Source organism: Salvelinus sp. IW2-2015, linkage group LG10 (genome assembly GCF_002910315.2).
Source record: "Salvelinus sp. IW2-2015 linkage group LG10, ASM291031v2, whole genome shotgun sequence".
NCBI lineage: Eukaryota > Metazoa > Chordata > Actinopteri > Salmoniformes > Salmonidae > Salvelinus > Salvelinus sp. IW2-2015.
Genome location: NC_036850.1, coordinates 2,708,037 through 2,727,792, shown reverse-complemented (window position 1 = coordinate 2,727,792; position 19,756 = coordinate 2,708,037). Strand labels below are relative to the sequence as shown.

General features: G+C 44.0%; 1 protein-coding gene across 3 annotated transcripts; it reads left to right on the top strand.

Moving 5' to 3' along the window:
• Nucleotides 1-7,572: 7,572 nt before the first annotated feature.
• Nucleotides 7,573-19,401, top strand: LOC111969180 (BTB/POZ domain-containing protein 9). 3 transcript variants are annotated; one of them, XM_023995121.2, is made up of 11 exons: nt 7,573-7,741; nt 10,643-10,855; nt 11,537-11,900; nt 12,213-12,483; nt 13,756-13,975; nt 14,337-14,456; nt 14,737-14,846; nt 16,579-16,768; nt 16,913-17,020; nt 18,142-18,220; nt 19,070-19,401. In XM_023995121.2, exons 2-11 carry the CDS (start codon nt 10,671-10,673, stop codon nt 19,247-19,249), a joined length of 1,827 nt encoding a protein of 608 aa, XP_023850889.1. In that variant the 5' UTR covers nt 7,573-7,741; nt 10,643-10,670; the 3' UTR covers nt 19,250-19,401. The 3 variants fall into 3 exon arrangements, with proteins under 3 accessions (XP_023850889.1, XP_023850888.1, XP_023850891.1); XM_023995120.2 differs by having other exon boundaries at nt 18,142-18,247; XM_023995123.3 differs by lacking the exon at nt 19,070-19,401 and having other exon boundaries at nt 16,913-17,028; nt 18,142-18,228.
• The last annotated feature ends 355 nt before the right edge of the window (nt 19,402-19,756 follow it).

Below are 19,756 nucleotides of genomic sequence, written 5' to 3'. Positions count from 1 at the left end.
TGAATCTGCAGGTAGCTAACCAACCAGGTAATATGGCTATAACTAGTCAAGCAAATGTGTCTGAGATACGAAGAATAAGATCATACACATAACGTTAGCTAGCGACCCAACCAGCTTAAGTTAGCTAGCTAACAGTACACTTGAAATGAAACCACTTTCTGTCAAAATTAGAAACGTGTAATATCTGAATCTTACCAGTACACTTCATGGTTGGACGCATCTCCTGTCTGATGCCATGCATGGCTGCCTTAGTTTGACGATGTAATCCAGACGGGTGTTTTCTCCATCTCCATCTATCAAACTTGAATTCTACTGATTTCAAAACTCKGTCCTCCAGAAAGTGGAGAGCTTACACATAACGTTAGCTAGCGAGCCAGCCAGCTAACATTAGCTAGCTAACAGTACACTTTAACTTGACATTAGGTTTATGCAGTTTTACTACGCGATTAAAAAAGAAGTAAAAGCCACGTTCGACACGATTACCTAAACATACTGACCAGCTCCAATAGACAGACACGTGCATGGTCATGGTCGAACAATCCAAACTCATCTCTCGGCATGTCCAGCCCACTCATTATCGCAGCCAATCATATGATTAGCGGGAAGGTTGCGCCCTTTTTCTGTGCCTAAACCAACTAGGCTCGTCATTTAACAATTGTATTCGTATTTACAGATGGCATACAAGTTTGATATTAAGGCACATGAAAGTTCACATGTTCAACAAGGCATTTCTGACAAAAAATGCATTTTGATTAAAACATTTTTTTACTTTCAAACAGCTCTGCTGTGAAGTCGTGACTTGCGACATACGCCTAGTTTCCTGAATCGGGTCACATATGTCTTTGTCTGTTCAGTTGTTTGATCTTTTGGGCAAATAAACTTGGTTGGAGCTTTCATAGCGTCCTTCAATTTCTTACTCTGATACCTGTCTGTGTCGCACCTAACAGTGCGACACAGACAGGTTGGCTTGAGTGGTGAAACAGAAAAGTCAGTCTGTTCCTTTTGAGTTGAGTCTTTGCCTGACAAAGTGATGTTTGGATATTTCAGTTATCCCGCTTTTGTGCCAAATCCATTACGTTGTTAGGGGTATCAAGTTTATGGGCATGAGGCAGCAGTGTGTAGGAGGGAGGTTCCTAGGTGTGAGAAGTATGCAGAAGGGCTTGATTCAAAGGAATGTGTATTATTGGGGAAAGAAGCGGTATGTGTTAATTGTAGGGGTGCTCATGGGGCTGGGGATCAGAAGTGTCCGGTGCGAGAGAGGCAGGTTGAGGTTGCCAGGGTTAGAGTAGTGCAGAGGGTGTCCTATGCTGAGAAAAGAAAAGTGGAGGAAGATGGTTCAAGGGGGTAGGATCCTCAGAGGATTTTGGCAAGACAGATCTTCCAAAGGTGGGGGAGTGGCAATCTTTACCAAGGATCACCTTCACTGCTTAGTTGTCTCTACCAAGTCTGTCCCCAAACAATTTGATTTGCTGGTTTTAAGCATTAAACTTTTAAATAGCTCTTTGTTGACTGTTGCTGGGTGCTATCGTCCTCCATCAGCACTGGCCTGTACACTACCTGCCCTAAGCTCTCTCCTGGCCCCTTACACTAAGTCTGAATTTGTCCTGCTAGGTGACCTAAACTGGGACATGCTTAAACCACCTGACCAAATCCTAAAGCAATGGGACTCCCTAAATCTTTCTCAGATTATCACCAATCCCACAAGGTGTGACTCCAAACACCCAGAAAAGGCTACTCTCCCCGACGTTATCCTCACAAATAATCCTGATAGGTATCAGTCTATTGTTTTCTGTAATGACCTAAGTGATCACTGTTTTACAGCCTGTATTCGTAATGGCTGCTCAGTGAAACGACCTGTCCTGATTTGCCATAGACGGTTGCTAAAAAACTTTAATGAGCAAGCCTTCCTTCATGAATTGGCCTCTGTAAAATGGTATAGAATCAGCTTGATCCCCTCTGTTAAAGATGCTTGGACCTTCATTTTTGATATTTTCAGTGGTATTGTTAACAAACRMCCCCCATAAAGAAAATTTGAATTAAAAACAGGTTCAGCCCCTGGTTTGACTGTGATCTTGCAGAGTTACTCCACCTCAAGAATTGCATTTGGCRAAAGGATCGGCACACGCATACTCATTCAAGCAAATGAGAAACAAGTGCACTCAGGCTATCCGGAAGGCCAAAGTTTGTTACTTTAAGGAGCAGTTCTCTCTCTGTGGGTCTAACCCCAAGAAGTTCTGGAAAACGGTTACAGACCTGGAGAATAAACCCTYCTCCTCACAGCTGCCCATGTCCCTGAATGTTGATGATGTGGTTGTTACTGACAAGAAGCACATGGCTGAGCTCTTTAATCACCACTTCATTAAGTCAGGATTCCTATTTGACTCAGCCATGCCTCCTTGCCCGTCCAACATTTCCTCATCTCCCACCCCTTCTAATGCGACTATCCCCGATGCTTCTACCTCCTTTTCCACTGCCCCTCAACAAAGTTTCTCCCTGCAGGCAGTCACTGAGTCTGAGGTGCTAAAGGAGCTCCTTAAACTTGACCCCCAAAAAACATCTGGGTCAGATGGTTTAGACCCTGTCTTCTTTAAGGTTGCAGCCCCTATCATCTCCAAACCTTTTTAACCTCTCTCTCCTTTCTGGGGAGGTTCCCATTGCTTGGAAGGCAGCCACAGTTCGTCCTTTATTTAAAGGGGGAGATCAAGCTGATCCTAACTATGATAGGCCTATTTCTATTTTGCCCTGTTTATCAAAAGTGTTGGAAAAACTTGTCAATAATCAACTGACTGKCTTTCTTGATGTCTATAGTATTCTCTTGGTTATGCAATCTGGTTTCCGCTCAGGTTATGGATGTGTCACTGCAACCTTAAAGGTCTTCAATGATGTCACCATTGCCCTTGATTCTAAGCAATATTGTGCTGCTATTTTTATTACCTGGTCAAAGCTTTTGATACGGTAGACCATTCCATTCTTGTGGGCCGGCTAAGGAGTATTGGTGTCTCTGAGGGGTCTTTGGCCTGGTTTGCTAACTACCTCTCTCAAAGAGTGCAGTGTATAAAGTCAGAAAATCTGCTGTCTCAGCCACTGCCTGTCACCAAGGGAGTACCCCAAGTCTCAATCCTAGGCCCCACACTCTTCTCAATTTACATCAACAACATAGCTCAGGCAGTAGGAAGCTCTCTCATCCATTTATATGCAGATGATAGTCTTATACTCAGCTGGCCCCTCCCCGGATTTTGTGTTAAATGCTCTACAACAAGCTTTCTCTGCTCTTAAACTTGTTCTGAACACCTCCGAAACAAAGGTCATGTGGTTTGGTAAGAAGAATGTCCCTCTTCCCACAGGTGTTATTACTACCTCTGACGGTTTAGAGCTTGAGGTAGTCACCGCATACAAGTATTTGGGAGTATGGCTAGAAGGTGCACTGTCCTTCTTTCAGCACATATCAAAGCTGCAGGCTAAAGTTAAATCTAGACTTGGTTTCCTCTATCGTAATCGCTCCTCTTTCACCCCAGCTGCCAAACTAACCCTGATTCAGATGACCATCCTACCCATGCTAGATTACGGAGACATAATTTATAGATCGGCAGGTATGGGTGCTCTCGAGCGGCTAGATGTTCTTTACCATTCGGCCATCAGATTTGCCCACAATGCTCCTTATAGGACACATCACTGCACTCTATATTCCTCTGTAAACTGGTCATCTCTGTATACCCGTCGCAAGACCCACTGGTTGATGCTTATTTATAAAACCCTCTTAGGCCTCACTCCCCCCTATCTGAGATATCTACTGCAGCCCTCATTCTCCACATACAACACCCGTTCTGCCAGTCACATTCTGTTAAAGGTCCCCAAAACGCACACATCCCTGGGTCGCTCCTCTTTTCAGTTCACTGCAGCTAGTGACTGGAACGAGCTGCAACAAACACTCAAACCGGACAGTTTTATCTCAAGTTCTTCATTCAAAGACTCAATCATGGGCACTCTTACTGACAGTTGTGGCTGCTTTGTGTGATGTATTGTTGTCTCTACCTTCTTGACCTTTGTGCTGTTGACTGTGCCCAATAATGTTTGTACCATGTTTTTGTGCTGCTACCATGTTGTGTTGCTACCATGTTGTGTTGCTACCATGCTGTGTTGTCATGTGTTGCTGCCTTGTTATGTTGTCTTAAGTCTCTCTTTATGTAGTGTTGTCTCTCTTGTTGTGATGTGTGTTTTTTTATATATTTTTAAATGAGCCCAGACCCCCGTCCCCGCAGGAGGTGTTTTGCCTTTTGGTAGGCCGTCATTGTAAATAACAATTTGTTCTTAACTGACTTGCCTAGTTAAATAAAGGTTAAATAAATAAAAAATCTTACATTTGGACTAATCAGACCAAAGGACAGATTTCTACCGGTATAATGTCCATTGCTTGTGTTTCTTGGCCGAAGCAAGTCTMTTCTTATTATTGGTGTCCTTTAGTAGTGGTTTCTTTGCAGCAAATCGACCAACAAGGTTTGATTCATGCAGTCTCCTCTGAACAGTTGATGTGATGTGTAACTTGAGCTCTGTGAAGTATTTATTTGAGCTGCAATTTCTGAGGCTGGTAACTAATGAACTTATCCTCTGCAGCAGAGGTAACTCTGGGTCTTCCTTTGGCGGTCCTCATGAGAGCCAGTTTCATCATAGCGCTTGATGGTTTTTGCGACTGCACTTGAAGAAACTTTCAAAGTTCTTGACATTTTCCGGATTGACTGACCTTCATGTCTTAAAATAATGATGGACTGTCATTTCTCTTTGCTTATTTGAGCTGTTCTTGCCATAATATGGACTTGGTCTTTTACCAAATAGGACCATCTTCTGTATCCCACCCCTCCTCTGTCACAACACAACTGATTGTCTCAAACATATTAAGAGTTAAAGACATCTTTAAAACTATTTTATTTACCCTTTATCTCCCCAATTTTGTGGTATACAATTGGTAGTTAGTCTTGTCTCATCGTTACAACTCGTACGGACTCGGGAGTGGCAAAGGTCGAGAGCCGTGTGTCCTCTGAAACACAACCCAACCAAGCCACACTGCTTCTTGACACAATGCCCGCTTAACCCGGAAGCCAGTCACACCAATGTGTTGGAGGAAACCACGTACACCTGGTGACCGTGTCAGCGTGCATGCGCCCAGCCTGCCACAGGAGTCGGTAGAGCGCGATGGGACAAGGACATCCCTGCCGGCCAAACCCTCCCCTAACCCAGATGACGCTGGTCCAATTGTGCGCCGCCCCATGGGTCTCCTGGTCACGACCAGCTGCCACAGAGCCTGGACTCGAACCAGGATCTCTAGTGGCACAGCTAGCACAAATGAACTTTTTAACAAGGCACACCTGTTAATTAAATGCATTTCAGGTGACTGCGACTACGAGCCAGGCCTAATCACCCAACATCAGTGCACGATGTCACTAATGCTTTTGTGGCTGAATACTGCAGGGACTTGCTTCCAATGTTCCAACATCTAGTAGAAAGTCTTCCCAGAAGAGTGGAGGCTGTAATAGCAGCAAAGGGGGACCAACTCCATATTAATGCCCATGATTTTGGAATGATGTTCGATGAGCAGGTGTCCACATACTTTTAGTCATGTTGTGTATATGCTTCTGTAAGATTKGCTTTTTAGCGTGCATAGCGATGGTTATCAACTGTACCACAGAGATGGAACGTTAGTCACAGAAAATAAAGGTTGTGGCAGGTGTACGAGATTTGACGTCAGAAGAGTTAGAGGGTGTGTTGAGTGGTGGAKTCCCGTCCTCCCAGGCCATTGGCCTGAGGTAGGACAAGATAGGTTTAAATAGTGGAATAGGGTGGTGGCTTTTCAATGAATGTAGGGTTAGATGGCAGGGCATTTTCTATTTMTATTTTCCGGTTTCCCTTTATTCCTTGCAAAGTATAAGGGATTTATACCCCAGTCTAATTGGTGGCGGTAATGCAACATTTATTGGATTCCAACCGCCATTAAACCTCATTCTATCCAAATCTCTGGTTGATTTTACTGCTGGTTTAGACTTTGTCTGGGCAGTGTCTTAACATCATCCTACAACCTTCTCTGAACTGGGATTTTTCTTCTTCTTAAAACAGGTTTTAACAGGATTCCTATAACCTTTTCTAAGATTCTTTGTGGATACAGGCCCTGGAATCTATCTGGTAAAGAAACCACCATTTCTGAAGACTTTCAACACTTGTGTTTGAAGTGTAGTAGAATTTCATAGAATCTGCAGAGCATTTGCAGCAACCAGCATACCACCCTGCATTCCACTGCTGGATTACCGCTGACGCCAAGCAGGGTTGGTCTTGGTTGGTACCTGGATGGGAGACCAGATGCTTCTTGAAGTTGTGTTGGTGTGTGAGTAGGAGGCCCTCTTTCCTCTGATCCCAGGGCAGTTATTGGGGACATTATCCTTTGTGGGGTTCTGTCCTTTGGATGGGACATTAAAAGGGTGTCCTGACTATCTGTGGTCACTTACTGTATGAGTAGGGGTGTTAAACAAATCAAATCAAATGTATTTATATAGCCCTTCTTACATCAGCTGATATCTCAAAGTGCTGTACAGAAACCCAGCCAAAAACCCCAAACAGCAAGCAATGCAGGAAGCACAGTGGCTAGGAAAAACTCCCTAGAAAGGCCAAAACCTAGGAAGAAACCTAGCGAGGAACCAGGCTACGAGGGGTGGCCAGTCCTCTTTTGGCTGTGCCAGGTGGAGATTATAACAGAACATGGCCAAGATGTTAAAATGTTCATAAATGACCAGCATGGTGAAATAATAATAATCACAGTAGTTGTCGAGGGTGCAGCAAGTCAGCACCTCAGGAGTAAATGTCAGTTGGCTTTTCATAGCCGATCATTGAGAGTATCTCTACCGCTCCTGCTGTCTCTAGAGAGTTGAAAACAGCAGGTCTGGGACAGGTAGCACATCCGGTGAACAGGTCAGGATTCCATAGCCACAGGCAGAACAGTTGAAACTGGAGCAGCAGCATGGCCAGGTGGACTGGGGACAGCAAGGAGTCATCATGCCAGGTAGTCCTGAGGCACGGTCCTAGGGCTCAGGTCCTCCRAGAGAAAGAAACAGAGAATTAGAGAGAGCATACTTAAATTCACACAGGACACCGGATAAGACAGGAGAAATACTCCAGATATAACAGACAAACCCTAGCCCCCTGACACAATCTACTGCAGCATAAATACTGGAGGCTGAGACAGGAGGGGTCAGGAGACACTGTGGCCCCATCCGATGATACCCCCTGACAGGGCCAAACAGGCAGGATATAACCCCACCCACTTTGCCAAAGCACAGCCCCCACACCACTAGAGGGATATCTTAACCCGTGACTTGGTTAAATTCCCAATCTAACCATCATTGTACATAAATTATCTACAATATTTTAGCTTATTCAATTTCAAAATGCTTTATAGTCAAATATAAAAATGCATTMATTTTAGTGCTAGAAAGATTTTTTACGGGCACACATTTTGCTGTTAGGTAGGATATTTATGTATCTTCGCCACAGAGGCGCTCAAATGACTGATTACGTAACAGCCGCATTTCATTACTTAACAACATCCGGTTAGCATCCATAGCTTCTTGTTTGCAACTGAAATCCCCGTGCTTGATATTGCATCTATGTTATTTGACGTTTGCCACTGACAGTGTTCAGGTTTGCTAAAAGAAGGTGCTGTCACTTGAAAGGGGCAGACAAGATAACGACTTTAGTTCAGGTAAGGAAATCGATTTTGTTTGCTAGTTACGCTAGCAGAGCAAGCTAGCTAACCAGAGCTAGCTGGCTAACGCTGGTAACTTATTTACGTCGATAAGCCTCCCGTGGCGTATGGCTATTTAATCGGGYCATTGACTGAGCTACACGCAAATGTCAGTGAGATAAATAAACTGGCTAATTAACGTTAGATGGAAGCGACCTCAGTTGTACTAACTATGGGGTGACTAATGTCAAGATGGSGACAAGTGCGGTCGCTACAACCGTATCTGCCTAATTTAAACTTTAATATCCCTCAAACTTTTTTGTAAGCCATGAAAAAACAGTTTAAAACTAAGACTATAAAATAATTCCTCAATTAGTCGAAATAACCTTCTAACATGTCGCAAGAGGAAAATGTAAAGGCTAAGCTGGCCACAAGGATGCTGTCAAGAATAGAAACGTTAGCTAGCCTAGTTTCTGAACATGCTTACTCGACAGACATCCCCTTGGCCCTGACTCATCTGAGGACGAAATGCTGACTGATGCGGAAGTGGTTTTGAGTGATTCGGATATCGCAGTGAACAGACCCAAATAAAGCCCTGCCCACAAGATGAAGCGAAATGATATCGCCCTTCATGATCTGCATGCGAACATCATCCACCGAATTACGCTGTTAAAATAGACGAGAGGGCTGACAACCTGGAGAAGATGGTAAAGGAGAACGCATTATGCGTCTGTGAATGTTGCATCAAACGGGGTTCCAGAAGAGACCAACGAAAATGTAAAGGTGATATCAGCCTGAATGTGGCACCTGACCTTTGAACGAAGTACATGGATAATGCTGTGGATGTTGCCCATCACCTTGGGAGTCAAAAATTAAACAAATGGTCCCGCTCGGTGATAATCGTGTTTGCATTCCGTTTAATCACTTAATCCCAGAGAAGTTCTTACTTTCTCTTATTTCATTTGACTTAATTGATTTGAAGCTGGTTACTGTTTTCTATTTTGGAAAGACTGCGATGCGGATCTTATTTTTGCACAAGAGACGCATTCATGCTCGGAAGACAATACTTTTTGGAAATGTCAATGACATGGTTAGCGAACGGCTCTCTTCATTCAGCTGGGGTTGCCATTCTAGCCCACAATTTTAAAGGCAAAGTTTTAGTGTCTAAAGCAGACACTAAATGACAGTGGTTATTGATATTCCTGATAGACAATTTATACTGTGTAATACACTGAGTGTTACAAAACATAAAGAACACCTTCCCTTTTGCCCTCAGAACAGCCTCAATTCGATGGGCCACGGACTCTACAAGGTGTCAAACGCATTCCACAGGGATGCTGGCCCATGTTGACACCACAGTTGTGTCAAGTTGGCTGGATGTCCTTTTGGTGGTGGACCATTCTTGATACACACAGGAAACTATTGAGAATGGAAAAATCCAGCAGTGTTGCAGTTCTTGACACCAACCTGTGCTCCTGGCACCAACTACCATACCCCTTTCAAAAGCACTTAAATATTTTTCACYTTCTGAATGGCACACATACACTATCCATGTCTCAATTGTCTTAAAAATCCTTCTTTAATCTCTCCTAATCTTTTCATACATAAAATTAACTTAATGGGTGAAAARAATTATATAACATCCCTAATAGGTATAAATAGCAAATTATCAAAGTATCTAGTGTTTGTCAATGTAACTTGTCTATAGTGTAAAATGCTTTTTTTGTGTGTGTCTGGTTTTATGCTTTTGTAATATGCTTTTGTTGTGTGGTGTTTTGCACAATGTTCGTGTGACGCAATACAAAAAAAAACAGCTAGCTAGTACAAGTTATTTAGTACAGTGTCAGGTAGCTAATGTAATGTTGATGTCAACAATTTGATATCTAGTTAGCTAACAGTTGGCATGGTCAAAGTGATTTAGAACTAACCCAAGATGGACCATAGCCTGTTAACAATGGTAGCAAATKAATCATAGTGGGCAGAGCCAAGCACGGGCTAGTGGGATCCTATTGGCGTGTTCTAGCATTTATTTGCATATTTCTGTTAGGGAACGCCTACTCTGAAGTGCACGTGTGCAATAACTCAATTAGCCTTGCACTCCTTCTAAACTCTTTTTTTTTTTTTACTTTGGCAATGGGTAAAGTAAAGTACAAAACGCAGTCTACTCTGTTTGTTACAGATTTTGGTTTTGGGAAACAGAAAACTGTCTGGAGATTTAAATGTTTAATCGACGAGAAAATTGGCAGAATATTGGCTGAAATCTCTTGCTCCATCTTCTCCCACTTGCTGCCCACTGGGCTTCTTTGCATCACCATATTTGGTAGTGAGTGGAAACTCCAACCGGATGCTTCACAGTTATAGATCCTGTGAAATGTCTGTCTCATTGTTCTATCTGTGGTATGGCTGTGATAAGTTTACTGTACGTTCTCCATCAGATAGCTGTGTCATCATTGCCATCTCACACCCCTTGTTTCATTGCCAAATGATCAGTACTTGGACTGCACGAGTAGCATGACCTACTGTACGTTTGACAAGTTAATTTTATTAATGGCAGCTACTTCCTCAATAACAAGGTTACTTTCTTGTCTTGAGACTGACTTTCTGGAGCCCTTGACACACTTTAATTAGTGAAGGTGGTGTCTTATAGGCCTAGATTAACCTAACCTAATTGTTACCTTTCAGGAAATGGCCATACTGTGCATGAAATCCAAATTGCAGTTGTGGTTCTGAATAATCAGTGACTCATTCAAGAATTCTGATCGCTTTGTAGCCTATAGGCCTATCTCGGATACCAATGCCAAGAATGTGTTCAATAACATTCTCTAACCTACTTAGTCACGCGACTTGGCTTTGATTTAAACTGAAATTCATTGAAAACAAGCAGTGAATGTAAAATTACTCCTCTCTCTCTCGCTCCAGATGTGACGGCGCCGTCTTGCTGTGTGCCATGAGTAACAGCCACCCCCTGCGGTCACTGACCTCGGTGTCAGAGATAGACCACCTGCACCTACTGTCGGAGCACCTGGGCGCTCTGGTGTCTGGCGAGGAGTACAGTGATGTCACCTTTGTTGTCGAGGGGAAGCGCTTCCCTGCCCACCGGGTCATCTTGGCGTCACGGTGCCAATATTTCAGGTAATTAGGGCTGGGACTGTTATTGGTCAGCCAAATTACTGCGGTTACCGTAATACGTTTTTAAAGACTCACATTTTATCCTCTCCTCTGTTCATGACTGCATGTGCTGCTGCAGGAGAGGGGTGATGCCTAGGCAACCAAAGACTTGTTTGCTACACCATCTTGCATGTTTCAGCTAGGAGCAACAACGTTTCATGTCCATGTTAGTGTAGAGTCCATGTTACAGCAGAAACTGACTCAACCTCACAAATCACGGCTGTCAGCTGTTATGAGGCTTATTTTGATTTCATGACGGTCTTCCTCCATAATCGTTGGTAACACAGTTATACGGTAATTGTGCCAACCCTACTAGTGACTACAGGTTACTTTAGTCACTGTTTCTGAAGTCTAAACCATGAGTAGGCAAGGCTGGGTCGTTATCATTTAGGGCACGAAGATTAGCGCATTCTAGCCAATTGGTCAAGGTAATCCCTCCCTGTTTGTTTGGTGCCCAAGGAACATGACACTGGTCCTTGTATCATAACCAATGTATCCATTCGAGATTGACCCAACTAGCCTATTTGAATCAGGTGCTGCAGTGCTTGGTTGAAATCCTCCCATAGCTCTTCAGGTTGAAGGTGCACCCAGCTCCCTACCCCTTCTTTACACAAACCTGACAAGCGTCTCTCCATCCCTCCACAGAGCCATGCTCTTTAATGGCATGAAGGAGTCTCAGCCCCAGGCCGAGGTGCCCCTGGAGGACACGCAGGTCGAGGCATTCTCCATGCTCCTGCAGTACCTGTACACGGGCCGGGCGAGCCTGAGTACGGCCCGCGAGGATGTTTTGCTGGACTTCCTGGGCCTGGCGCACCGCTACGGCCTCCAGCCACTAGAGGACAGCACCTGTGAGTTTCTGCGCACGGTGCTGCACACGCAGAATGTTTGCTTGGTGTACGATGTGGCCAGCCTCTACTGCCTGGGGGGCCTGGCGCAGGCGTGCTGCGCCTACATGGACCGGCAGGCGCCCGAGGTGCTTGCATCAGACTGCTTCCTCACTCTCTCTAAGGTGAGACAGTGGCACATGTTTAAGAGAAGGGTGTTGTGGAAATACCTAGTAATAAAGTGCTGAATATGGATGGATAAGATGGATGGATAAAAGGGAAAACTGTATGAAAGAACTTGAAAAGGTATGATGAGATGGATGGCTGGACAAACGAACAGTTGAAAGAAGTTATGATGACGGTATGGTTGGATGGATGAAAGAAAGTATGATACATGGATGGATAAAAGATGACACTATGTTATGGTGGATGGATGAAAGCATATTTTGATGGATTTAGATGAAAAGGGTCCATGTTCCTTCTCCCCCTCTGTGCAGACTGCTCTTCTGGCTGTGGTGCAGCGGGACTCGTTTGCCGCCACTGAGCGGGAGATCTTCCAGGCGCTGTGCCGCTGGTGCCGGCACAACTGTAACAACGAGGTGGCAGCGCAGGAAGTGATGTCGGCAGTGCGCCTGCCCCTCATGAGCCTGATGGAGATGCTAAATGTGGTGCGGCCCTCTGGCCTCCTCAGTTCCGACAACTTGCTCGACGCCATTCAGACGCGCTCGGAGAGCCGCGACATGGACCTTAACTACCGAGGCATGCTCAGTGAGTAACTGGTCAACTATCCARCCACAATAACACTATTAAACGTGGACATCAATCTTTGCCAGAACTGGTGGTGTGTCTACTTGTTGAAATTACACTGAACAAAAATATAAACGTAACATGTAACAATTTCAAAGATTTTACTGAGTTACAGTTCATATAAGGAAATCAGCCAATTTTAAATAAATTCATTTGGCCCTAATCTATGGCTTTCACATGACTGGGAATACAGATATTGATCTGTTGGTCACAGATGCCTTAAAAAAAAAAGTAGGGGCGTAGATCAGAAAACCAGTTTGTATCTGGTGTGACCACCATTTACCCCTTTACCTCATGCCCACACTACACCATACACGCCATCTGCCCGGTACAGTGGAAACTGGGTTTCATCCGTGAAGAGCACACTTCTCCAGTGGCCATCGACGGTGAGCATTTGCCCACTGAAGTTGCCGAACTGCAGTCAGGTCAAGACCCTGGTGAAGACTACGAGCACGGAGATGAGCTTCCCTGAGACAGTTTGTGCAGAAATTCTTTGGTTGTGGAAAACCCACAGTTTCATCAGATGTCCGGGTGGCTGGTCTCAGATGATCCCGCAGGTGAAGAAGCCGAATGTGGTCCTGGACTGTTGCGGTTACACGTGGTCTGAGGTTGTGAGGCCGGTTGGCCGTACGGCCAAATTCTCTAAAATGATGTTGGTGGTGGCTTATGGAAGGGAAATAAACATTAAATTATTTGACAATGGCTCTGGTGGATATTCCTGCAGTCACCATGCCAATTGCGTACTCTCAACTTGAGACGTGTGGTGTTGTTGGATGACACAACTGCAAATTTTTAGTGTCCTTTTATTGTCCCCCAGCACAAGGTTTACCTGTGTAATGATCATGCTGTTTAATCAGGTTCTTGATATGCCACACCAGTAAGGTGGATGGTTTATCTTGGCAAAGGAGAAATGCTCACTAACGGGGACGTAAACAATTTTGTGGGGGGGGGAAAACATTTGCAAAAAGCTTTTTGTGTGTGTATAGGAAATTTATGGGATCTTTTATTTCAGCTTATGAAACATGGGTCCATGTTCAGTATAGATAGAGATTGATTAGTAAATGTGAAGAGCATTAACTGGGTAGCGTTTTTTGAGCAATTAGTAATGGTAACTGATGGTATCTTCTGTGAGGATCGGGTTATGCTTCCCCTTTCACCTCTTTCTAATGCTTTTGAATACACCACTAGCTGATACCTAAAGTTACCTAAACTGCGCCCCTTGTCCCCCACCAGTCCCCGAGGAGAACATTGCCACCATGAAGCACGGTGCCCAGGTGGTGAAGGGCGAGCTGAAGTCGGCGCTGCTGGACGGAGACACGCAGAACTATGACCTGGACCACGGCTTCTCCCGGCACCCCATCGAGGAGGACGGGAGCGCAGGCATCCAAGTCAAGCTGGGCCAACCCTACATTGTCAACCACGTCCGCCTGCTGCTGTGGGACCGCGACAGCAGGTAACAACACCATTGACAAATTGTTGGTGGTGAAGGTTTGCTTTTTCTTCTTGTAATTGCACATCTCCATGATATTAATATGGTTCCTTAGACAAACACTTCTTCAGCCAATTTGAGATCTGATGTCTGCATTGCAACTGCAAAAGAGACAACCCCGTAAMACCTTTCAATCCTGGGTGAAATTCTTCATTCATGTTAGGCAGTCTGAATGTTCACTATTCTGCTTGCATTTTCTTCTTTTGAAATTGATTTTGATAGATTCCGTGTCCATATATTAATGCATCTGTTGGATTGTGTCAAGAAATTAGTATGGCCCTAAGCATGGATTTGTGATACTGTACATCACTCTTTCTCTATCTAGGTCGTACTCTTACTATGTGGAGGTGTCTATGGATGAGCTGGACTGGGTGCGTGTAGTGGACCACTCCAAGTTACTCTGTCGTTCCTGGCAGAGTCTATTCTTCACAGCGCGTGTCTGCAGGTAAACTAACACACAGACCGAACCGCAACGCAAAAACTTTCTTCCCTCTCTGTTATAAATGAGAATTTTGAAAATCATTGTAAATAAGAATTGGTATTGAAGGCAATTGCCTGGTTAAATTGATGTTGACATTTTTCAATGGGGGTAAAATGACAACTGTGGATGTATTTGGTTAAATATGATGGTCTAGCATAATAATGCACCTATAGACTTGTGTGATATGGTATCTTTACATACATACAGTTTGGCTACTTGTCTCATGAGCTGTTTTGTCTCACAGGTATGTACGCATTGTGGGGACACACAACACCGTGAACAAGGTGTTCCACCTGGTGGCCTTTGAGTGCATGTTCACACAGCGACGATACGTTCTGGAGAAAGGACTCCTGGGTAAGGTTGTTTTTCTGTCCGTTCTTGGGGATATTTTCATAGCTTTTCTATTAGGGATTTGGATGAAAACTGATCTGGGGACATCTTTCTTTGTTTAGTATGCCAATACTGAAAGTCCATAGAGATATTAAGGGCTGGTTTACTGAACCTATACGTAAACAAAAATATAAACGCAACAGTTCATATAAGGAAATCAGTTAATTGAAATGAATTCATTAGGCCTTAATCTATGGATTTCAGTTGACTGGGAATACAGATATGTATATTTTGGTCACAGATACCAGAAAAAAGTTAGGGGCGTGGCCACCATGTGCCTCATGCAGCACGACACATTGCCTTCGCATAGAGTTGATCAGGCTGTTGATTGTGGCCTGTGGAATGTTCTCTCACTCCTCTTCAATGGCTGTATGAAGTTGCTGGATATTGGCAGGAACTGGAACACGCTGTCGTACACATCGATCCAGAGCATCCCAAACATGGTCAATGGGTACTCATGTCTGGTGAGTATGCAGGCCATGGAAGAACTGGGACATTTTCAGCTTCCAGGAATTGTGTATAGGGGCCATGCATTATCGTGCTGTAACATGAGGTGATGACGGCAGATGACTGGCACGACAATGGGCCTCAGGATCTCGTCACGGTATCTCTGCGAATTCAAATTGCCATCGCTAAAATTAAATTGTGTTCGTTGTCCGTCCGTTGGTTGTCGGTTCACAATGTTGACATCAGCAAACCGATCGCCAACACAACGCTTTCTGCCATCTGCCCGGTACAGTTGAAACCGGGATTCATCCATGAAGAACACACTTCACCAGTGTGCCAGTGGCCATCGAAGGTGAACATTTGCCCACTGAAGTCGGTCACCACGCCGAACTACAGTCGGGTCAAGACCCTGGTGAAGAATGACGAGCACGCTGATAAACTTCCCTGACACTGTTTCTGACAATTAGTGCAGAAAATCTTCGGTTGTGTAAACCCACATTTTCATTAGCTGTCCGGGTGGCTGTTTTCAGACGATTCCGCAGGTGAAGAAGCCTGATGTGGATGTCCWGGATTGTTGTGGTTACACATGGTCTACGGTTGTGAGGTTGGTTGAACGTACTGCCAAATTCTCTAAAACGACATTGGTGGTGGCGTATGGTAGCAAAATGAACATTCAGTTCTCTGGCAACCGCTTTGGTGGACATTCCTCCAGTCGGCATGCCATTTGCACACTCCCTCAACTTGAGGCATCTGTGTCATTGTGACACAACTGCACATTTTAGTGACCTTTTATTGTCCCAGCACAAGGTGCACCTGTGGTGATCATGCTGTTTAATCAGCTTCTTGATATACCACATCAGTCAGGTCATGAAACCATGGGAACAACACTTTACATGTTGCATTTATATTTTTGTTCTGTATATGTTGAGCCTATTCCTGGACTAAAAAGCACATATACTGAAGCATGTTTCTAGTCAGCACATGTATTCAAAAGGTCTCCGTTGGAGTGCTGATCAAGGATTTGGTCCTCCTTGTCCATATCTTATTCCTTATGATCTAAAAGGCTGAAATGAATCCAATATCACCACTCCTACTCTGTTACTTTGGGAATTTCCAGTACTTGACTTAGTCCCAGTTTCCCAGACCTTAGATTTTTGTAAGAAACCTGTTTTGGGCCTTAACAGCCCACGGTGATTAAGCTACTAGCCAAATCCCTCACTCGCCTCTCCCTCAACACCCCCTACTCAAGTCCCCGACCGTAACGTGGCAACCATCGCATGCGGGGCCAGTGTGATCGAGGGTGTGAGCCGGAGCCGCAATGCCCTGCTCAACGGGGACACCTCCAACTACGACTGGGACTCGGGCTACACCTGCCACCAGCTGGGCTCAGGGGCCATCGTCATCCAACTGGCCCAGCCCTACATGTTGGGCTCACTCAGGTAAGGGTGCTGTGCCTGAAATGGCACCCTATATAGTGCACTACTTTAGCCAGAGTTGATGCCATTGTCATCCAGCTCAGGTAGGGGGAGTGACCGAGACCGTGCCCTCACCATCAGTCCAATGGTTTGTGTGTTTCTGGACAGACTGCTGCTCTGGGACTGTGATAACCGCAGTTACAGTTACTACATCGAGCTGTCCACCAACCAGCAGCAGTGGACCAAGGTGGTGGACCGTACCAAAGTGGCTTGCAGGTGAAAATGTGAATCACCGTGTTTCAATGTATTCTTCTYTTGTCCCTCTCTTTTCTGCTGGTCTCTCTCTGTTATTTGCTTCCTGTTATTTTTTTWATATTTTATTTATATTTTTTTGTGGATAACTGTAAATTGTAAGTTTTCTCTGTAGGGAAACATGGACAAGGAAATAGAATGGAGCCTTTTTTTAATAGGGTTGTGAAAATCCCAGTTTTTGTGACAAAAAAGAACTCGAAGCAGACCAAACTATTTCGTCCTTTAAAAACCGGCTTTGTCAAATGGTATGTGCTATAGCTTAGACAGTAAACACATGTGACTCAACATAATGTTAGTTTCCAACGTTAGGTCTGCTTTCCTAAAGAAATGTTAAATCTGCTTCATGTTTAAAACATTTTATGACCTCTTCATGTTTGGTTTCCTTGCCACACTTTTTCTGAGTATCACGATACTTGTCACAAGCCTACTTTCTGGTTGTCAAAGTTTGTGGTGCTCTACAACTACGTAAATGTTGCAGGAGTAGCATTTTATCTAACAATTTTAGATTGGCCGTAAAAAAATAAGACAGCTTATGACCATATCGATCAAACTAAAGATCTGTTGGTCAGATTGGGGCGGCAGGTAGCCTAGTGGTTAGAGCGTTGGACTAGTAACCGGAAGGTTGCAAGATCGAATCCCCGTGCTGACAAGGTTAAAATCTGTCGTGCTACAAGGCAGTTAACCCACTGTTCCTAGGCCGTCATTGAAAATAAGAATATGTTCTTAACTGACTTGCCTAGTTAAATAAAGATAAAATAAAAACTCTAGAATTTAACAAGAAAAGACAACAATGAGTCACTCACTGATATATATTTAAGGACTAAGCTTTTTGTTTACATTGATTGAACAATAGATTTGTTCAAAATCCAACTACTCTGCTCTCATTATATTGGACACTTTGTCAAATATAATATGATGGACTGCATCCCAAATGGCATCCTATTTCCAACCTTTGACCAGGTCCTGTAAGGAAATGGAGTGCAATTAGGGACATAACCATAGAAATATCAACATTTTATTTATTAATTGGCCCATCCTCCTTGGAGGACAAAAGAATATCAACATTGTTTGTCTTGGTGTTGAAGGTCTTGGCAGACGCTGGTGTTTGACAAGCACCCCGCCTCCTTTGTGCGCATCGTGGGGACCCACAACACATCCAACGAGGTGGGGAGAGATGAGCAGGCTCGGGAAGTGAGCTGAACCTCGATGAGTCACACACCCCTAATGGTGTCCCAAAGCTGTCTCTCTTTCCTTATTTGCTCTCTCTTCCATCCCTTTCTTTTCCCCTCTTCCATTCCTCCCCCTCTTTCTCGCTCACCCTTTATACATACTACCTAATTTTTCATACATATCAAAGTAACACACCTGCCTTTCTCAGGTCATTTGAATATGATGTCTGATCACAACCATGTAGAAAAGCATTTAACAATCTAGCATGTGTAAGCAGTTGATGTTATTCTTCAATAAAACAGATCCTAAAGCAAATCAGGGGCTTGAAAAATAGGTTTATTCAAAGAGAACACATCTTAGTTATGCTGGAAAGTAGGTAATTCTTCCCTGTCCTCAGCCATTATCCTCCACAGAACAAAGTGACAGGATATAATTTATAACCCAACCCTAGCCTGTGGTTGACCAATTAGAATTCATTGCAATAAAACTGGGCCAATGGCCAATACCATGTATCCTGTTTCAGTCTCAATGTATAGACAATTTGAACCAATAAGAACTTGCCACATGTAGCTATACCGGACTGACTGCCACATGTAGCTATCCTGTGTCTCTGACCCATTACTCTTCAGTTCCCCATTACAGAAAAACAACTATTTCCATTGGTCATTAATTCCCTCTTGACCTTAAATACACAACGCAGAGGACTTATCTTTGAATATTCTTAGACATCCATAGCTGTAAAATGAACCAAATGTAAACATACTTTCTAAAACAATGAAAATCACAGCACTTGCACTGTATTTATTATTTTAATCTGTATTATAACCTCTCTCTGTCCCTCAGGTGTTCCACTGCGTCCACTTCGAGTGCCCCGCCCAGCTCGACACAGAGGTCAAAGAGGGCAGCCCGAACTCTAAGTCCCAGCAGCCTCCACTACAGCCCCAATCACCCTCCCAGTCCCAGCTCCAACTCCCCACCCGGCCTTCCTCTGCCTCCTCGTCCTCACACTCCAACCCCCTCTAATGGGTGTGCCAACCCCAACCTCCCCCCCTTAGACTCCAGGGGAGAACCACAGACTACCCTAGGCATCTCAATGCACACAAGCTTCTTTTGTGATGTTACTCTACATAATATGCTGCTCAAATGAAATAAATATATATTTATATGAAATTAAACCCTTGTTGAATGTGATGATTAAGTTGATGATGTCGCGCCTGACAAGGGAAAGTTCAACATTTCTTTTTACTTTTCAAGAAGCAGCTGATTCTTCATTTTAATGACCAATTTAACCATCCCATCCATATTCACTCCATTTACAGTGCTTTCTCCATGTGTTTGGAGACTAAAGCTACAATTGTTCTTTTAGCTCTCTACTCCAGTGTTTTAAATTTGACAAGACAGAATTCAATAACAAGCATGAATTAATAAAGCATTTATGCAATCAAATGTACATTTCATGGAATCAGATTTACACACTGGGCTAGACTTTAGATCAAACCCTAAATGGTAGGTATGGACGTGGTCATGGTG

What these genes read in the sequence shown, in the direction of transcription:
- LOC111969180 (XM_023995120.2), top strand. Translation starts at nt 10,671, where the DNA reads ATGAGTAACAGCCACCCCCTGCGGTCACTGACCTCGGTGTCAGAGATA. An exon ending in TTCACAGCGCGTGTCTGCAG is followed by an intron (nt 14,457 to 14,736) that starts GTAAACTAACAC and finishes TTTGTCTCACAG; the next exon opens with GTATGTACGCATTGTGGGGA. An exon ending in CGTACCAAAGTGGCTTGCAG is followed by an intron (nt 17,021 to 18,141) that starts GTGAAAATGTGA and finishes TTGGTGTTGAAG; the next exon opens with GTCTTGGCAGACGCTGGTGT.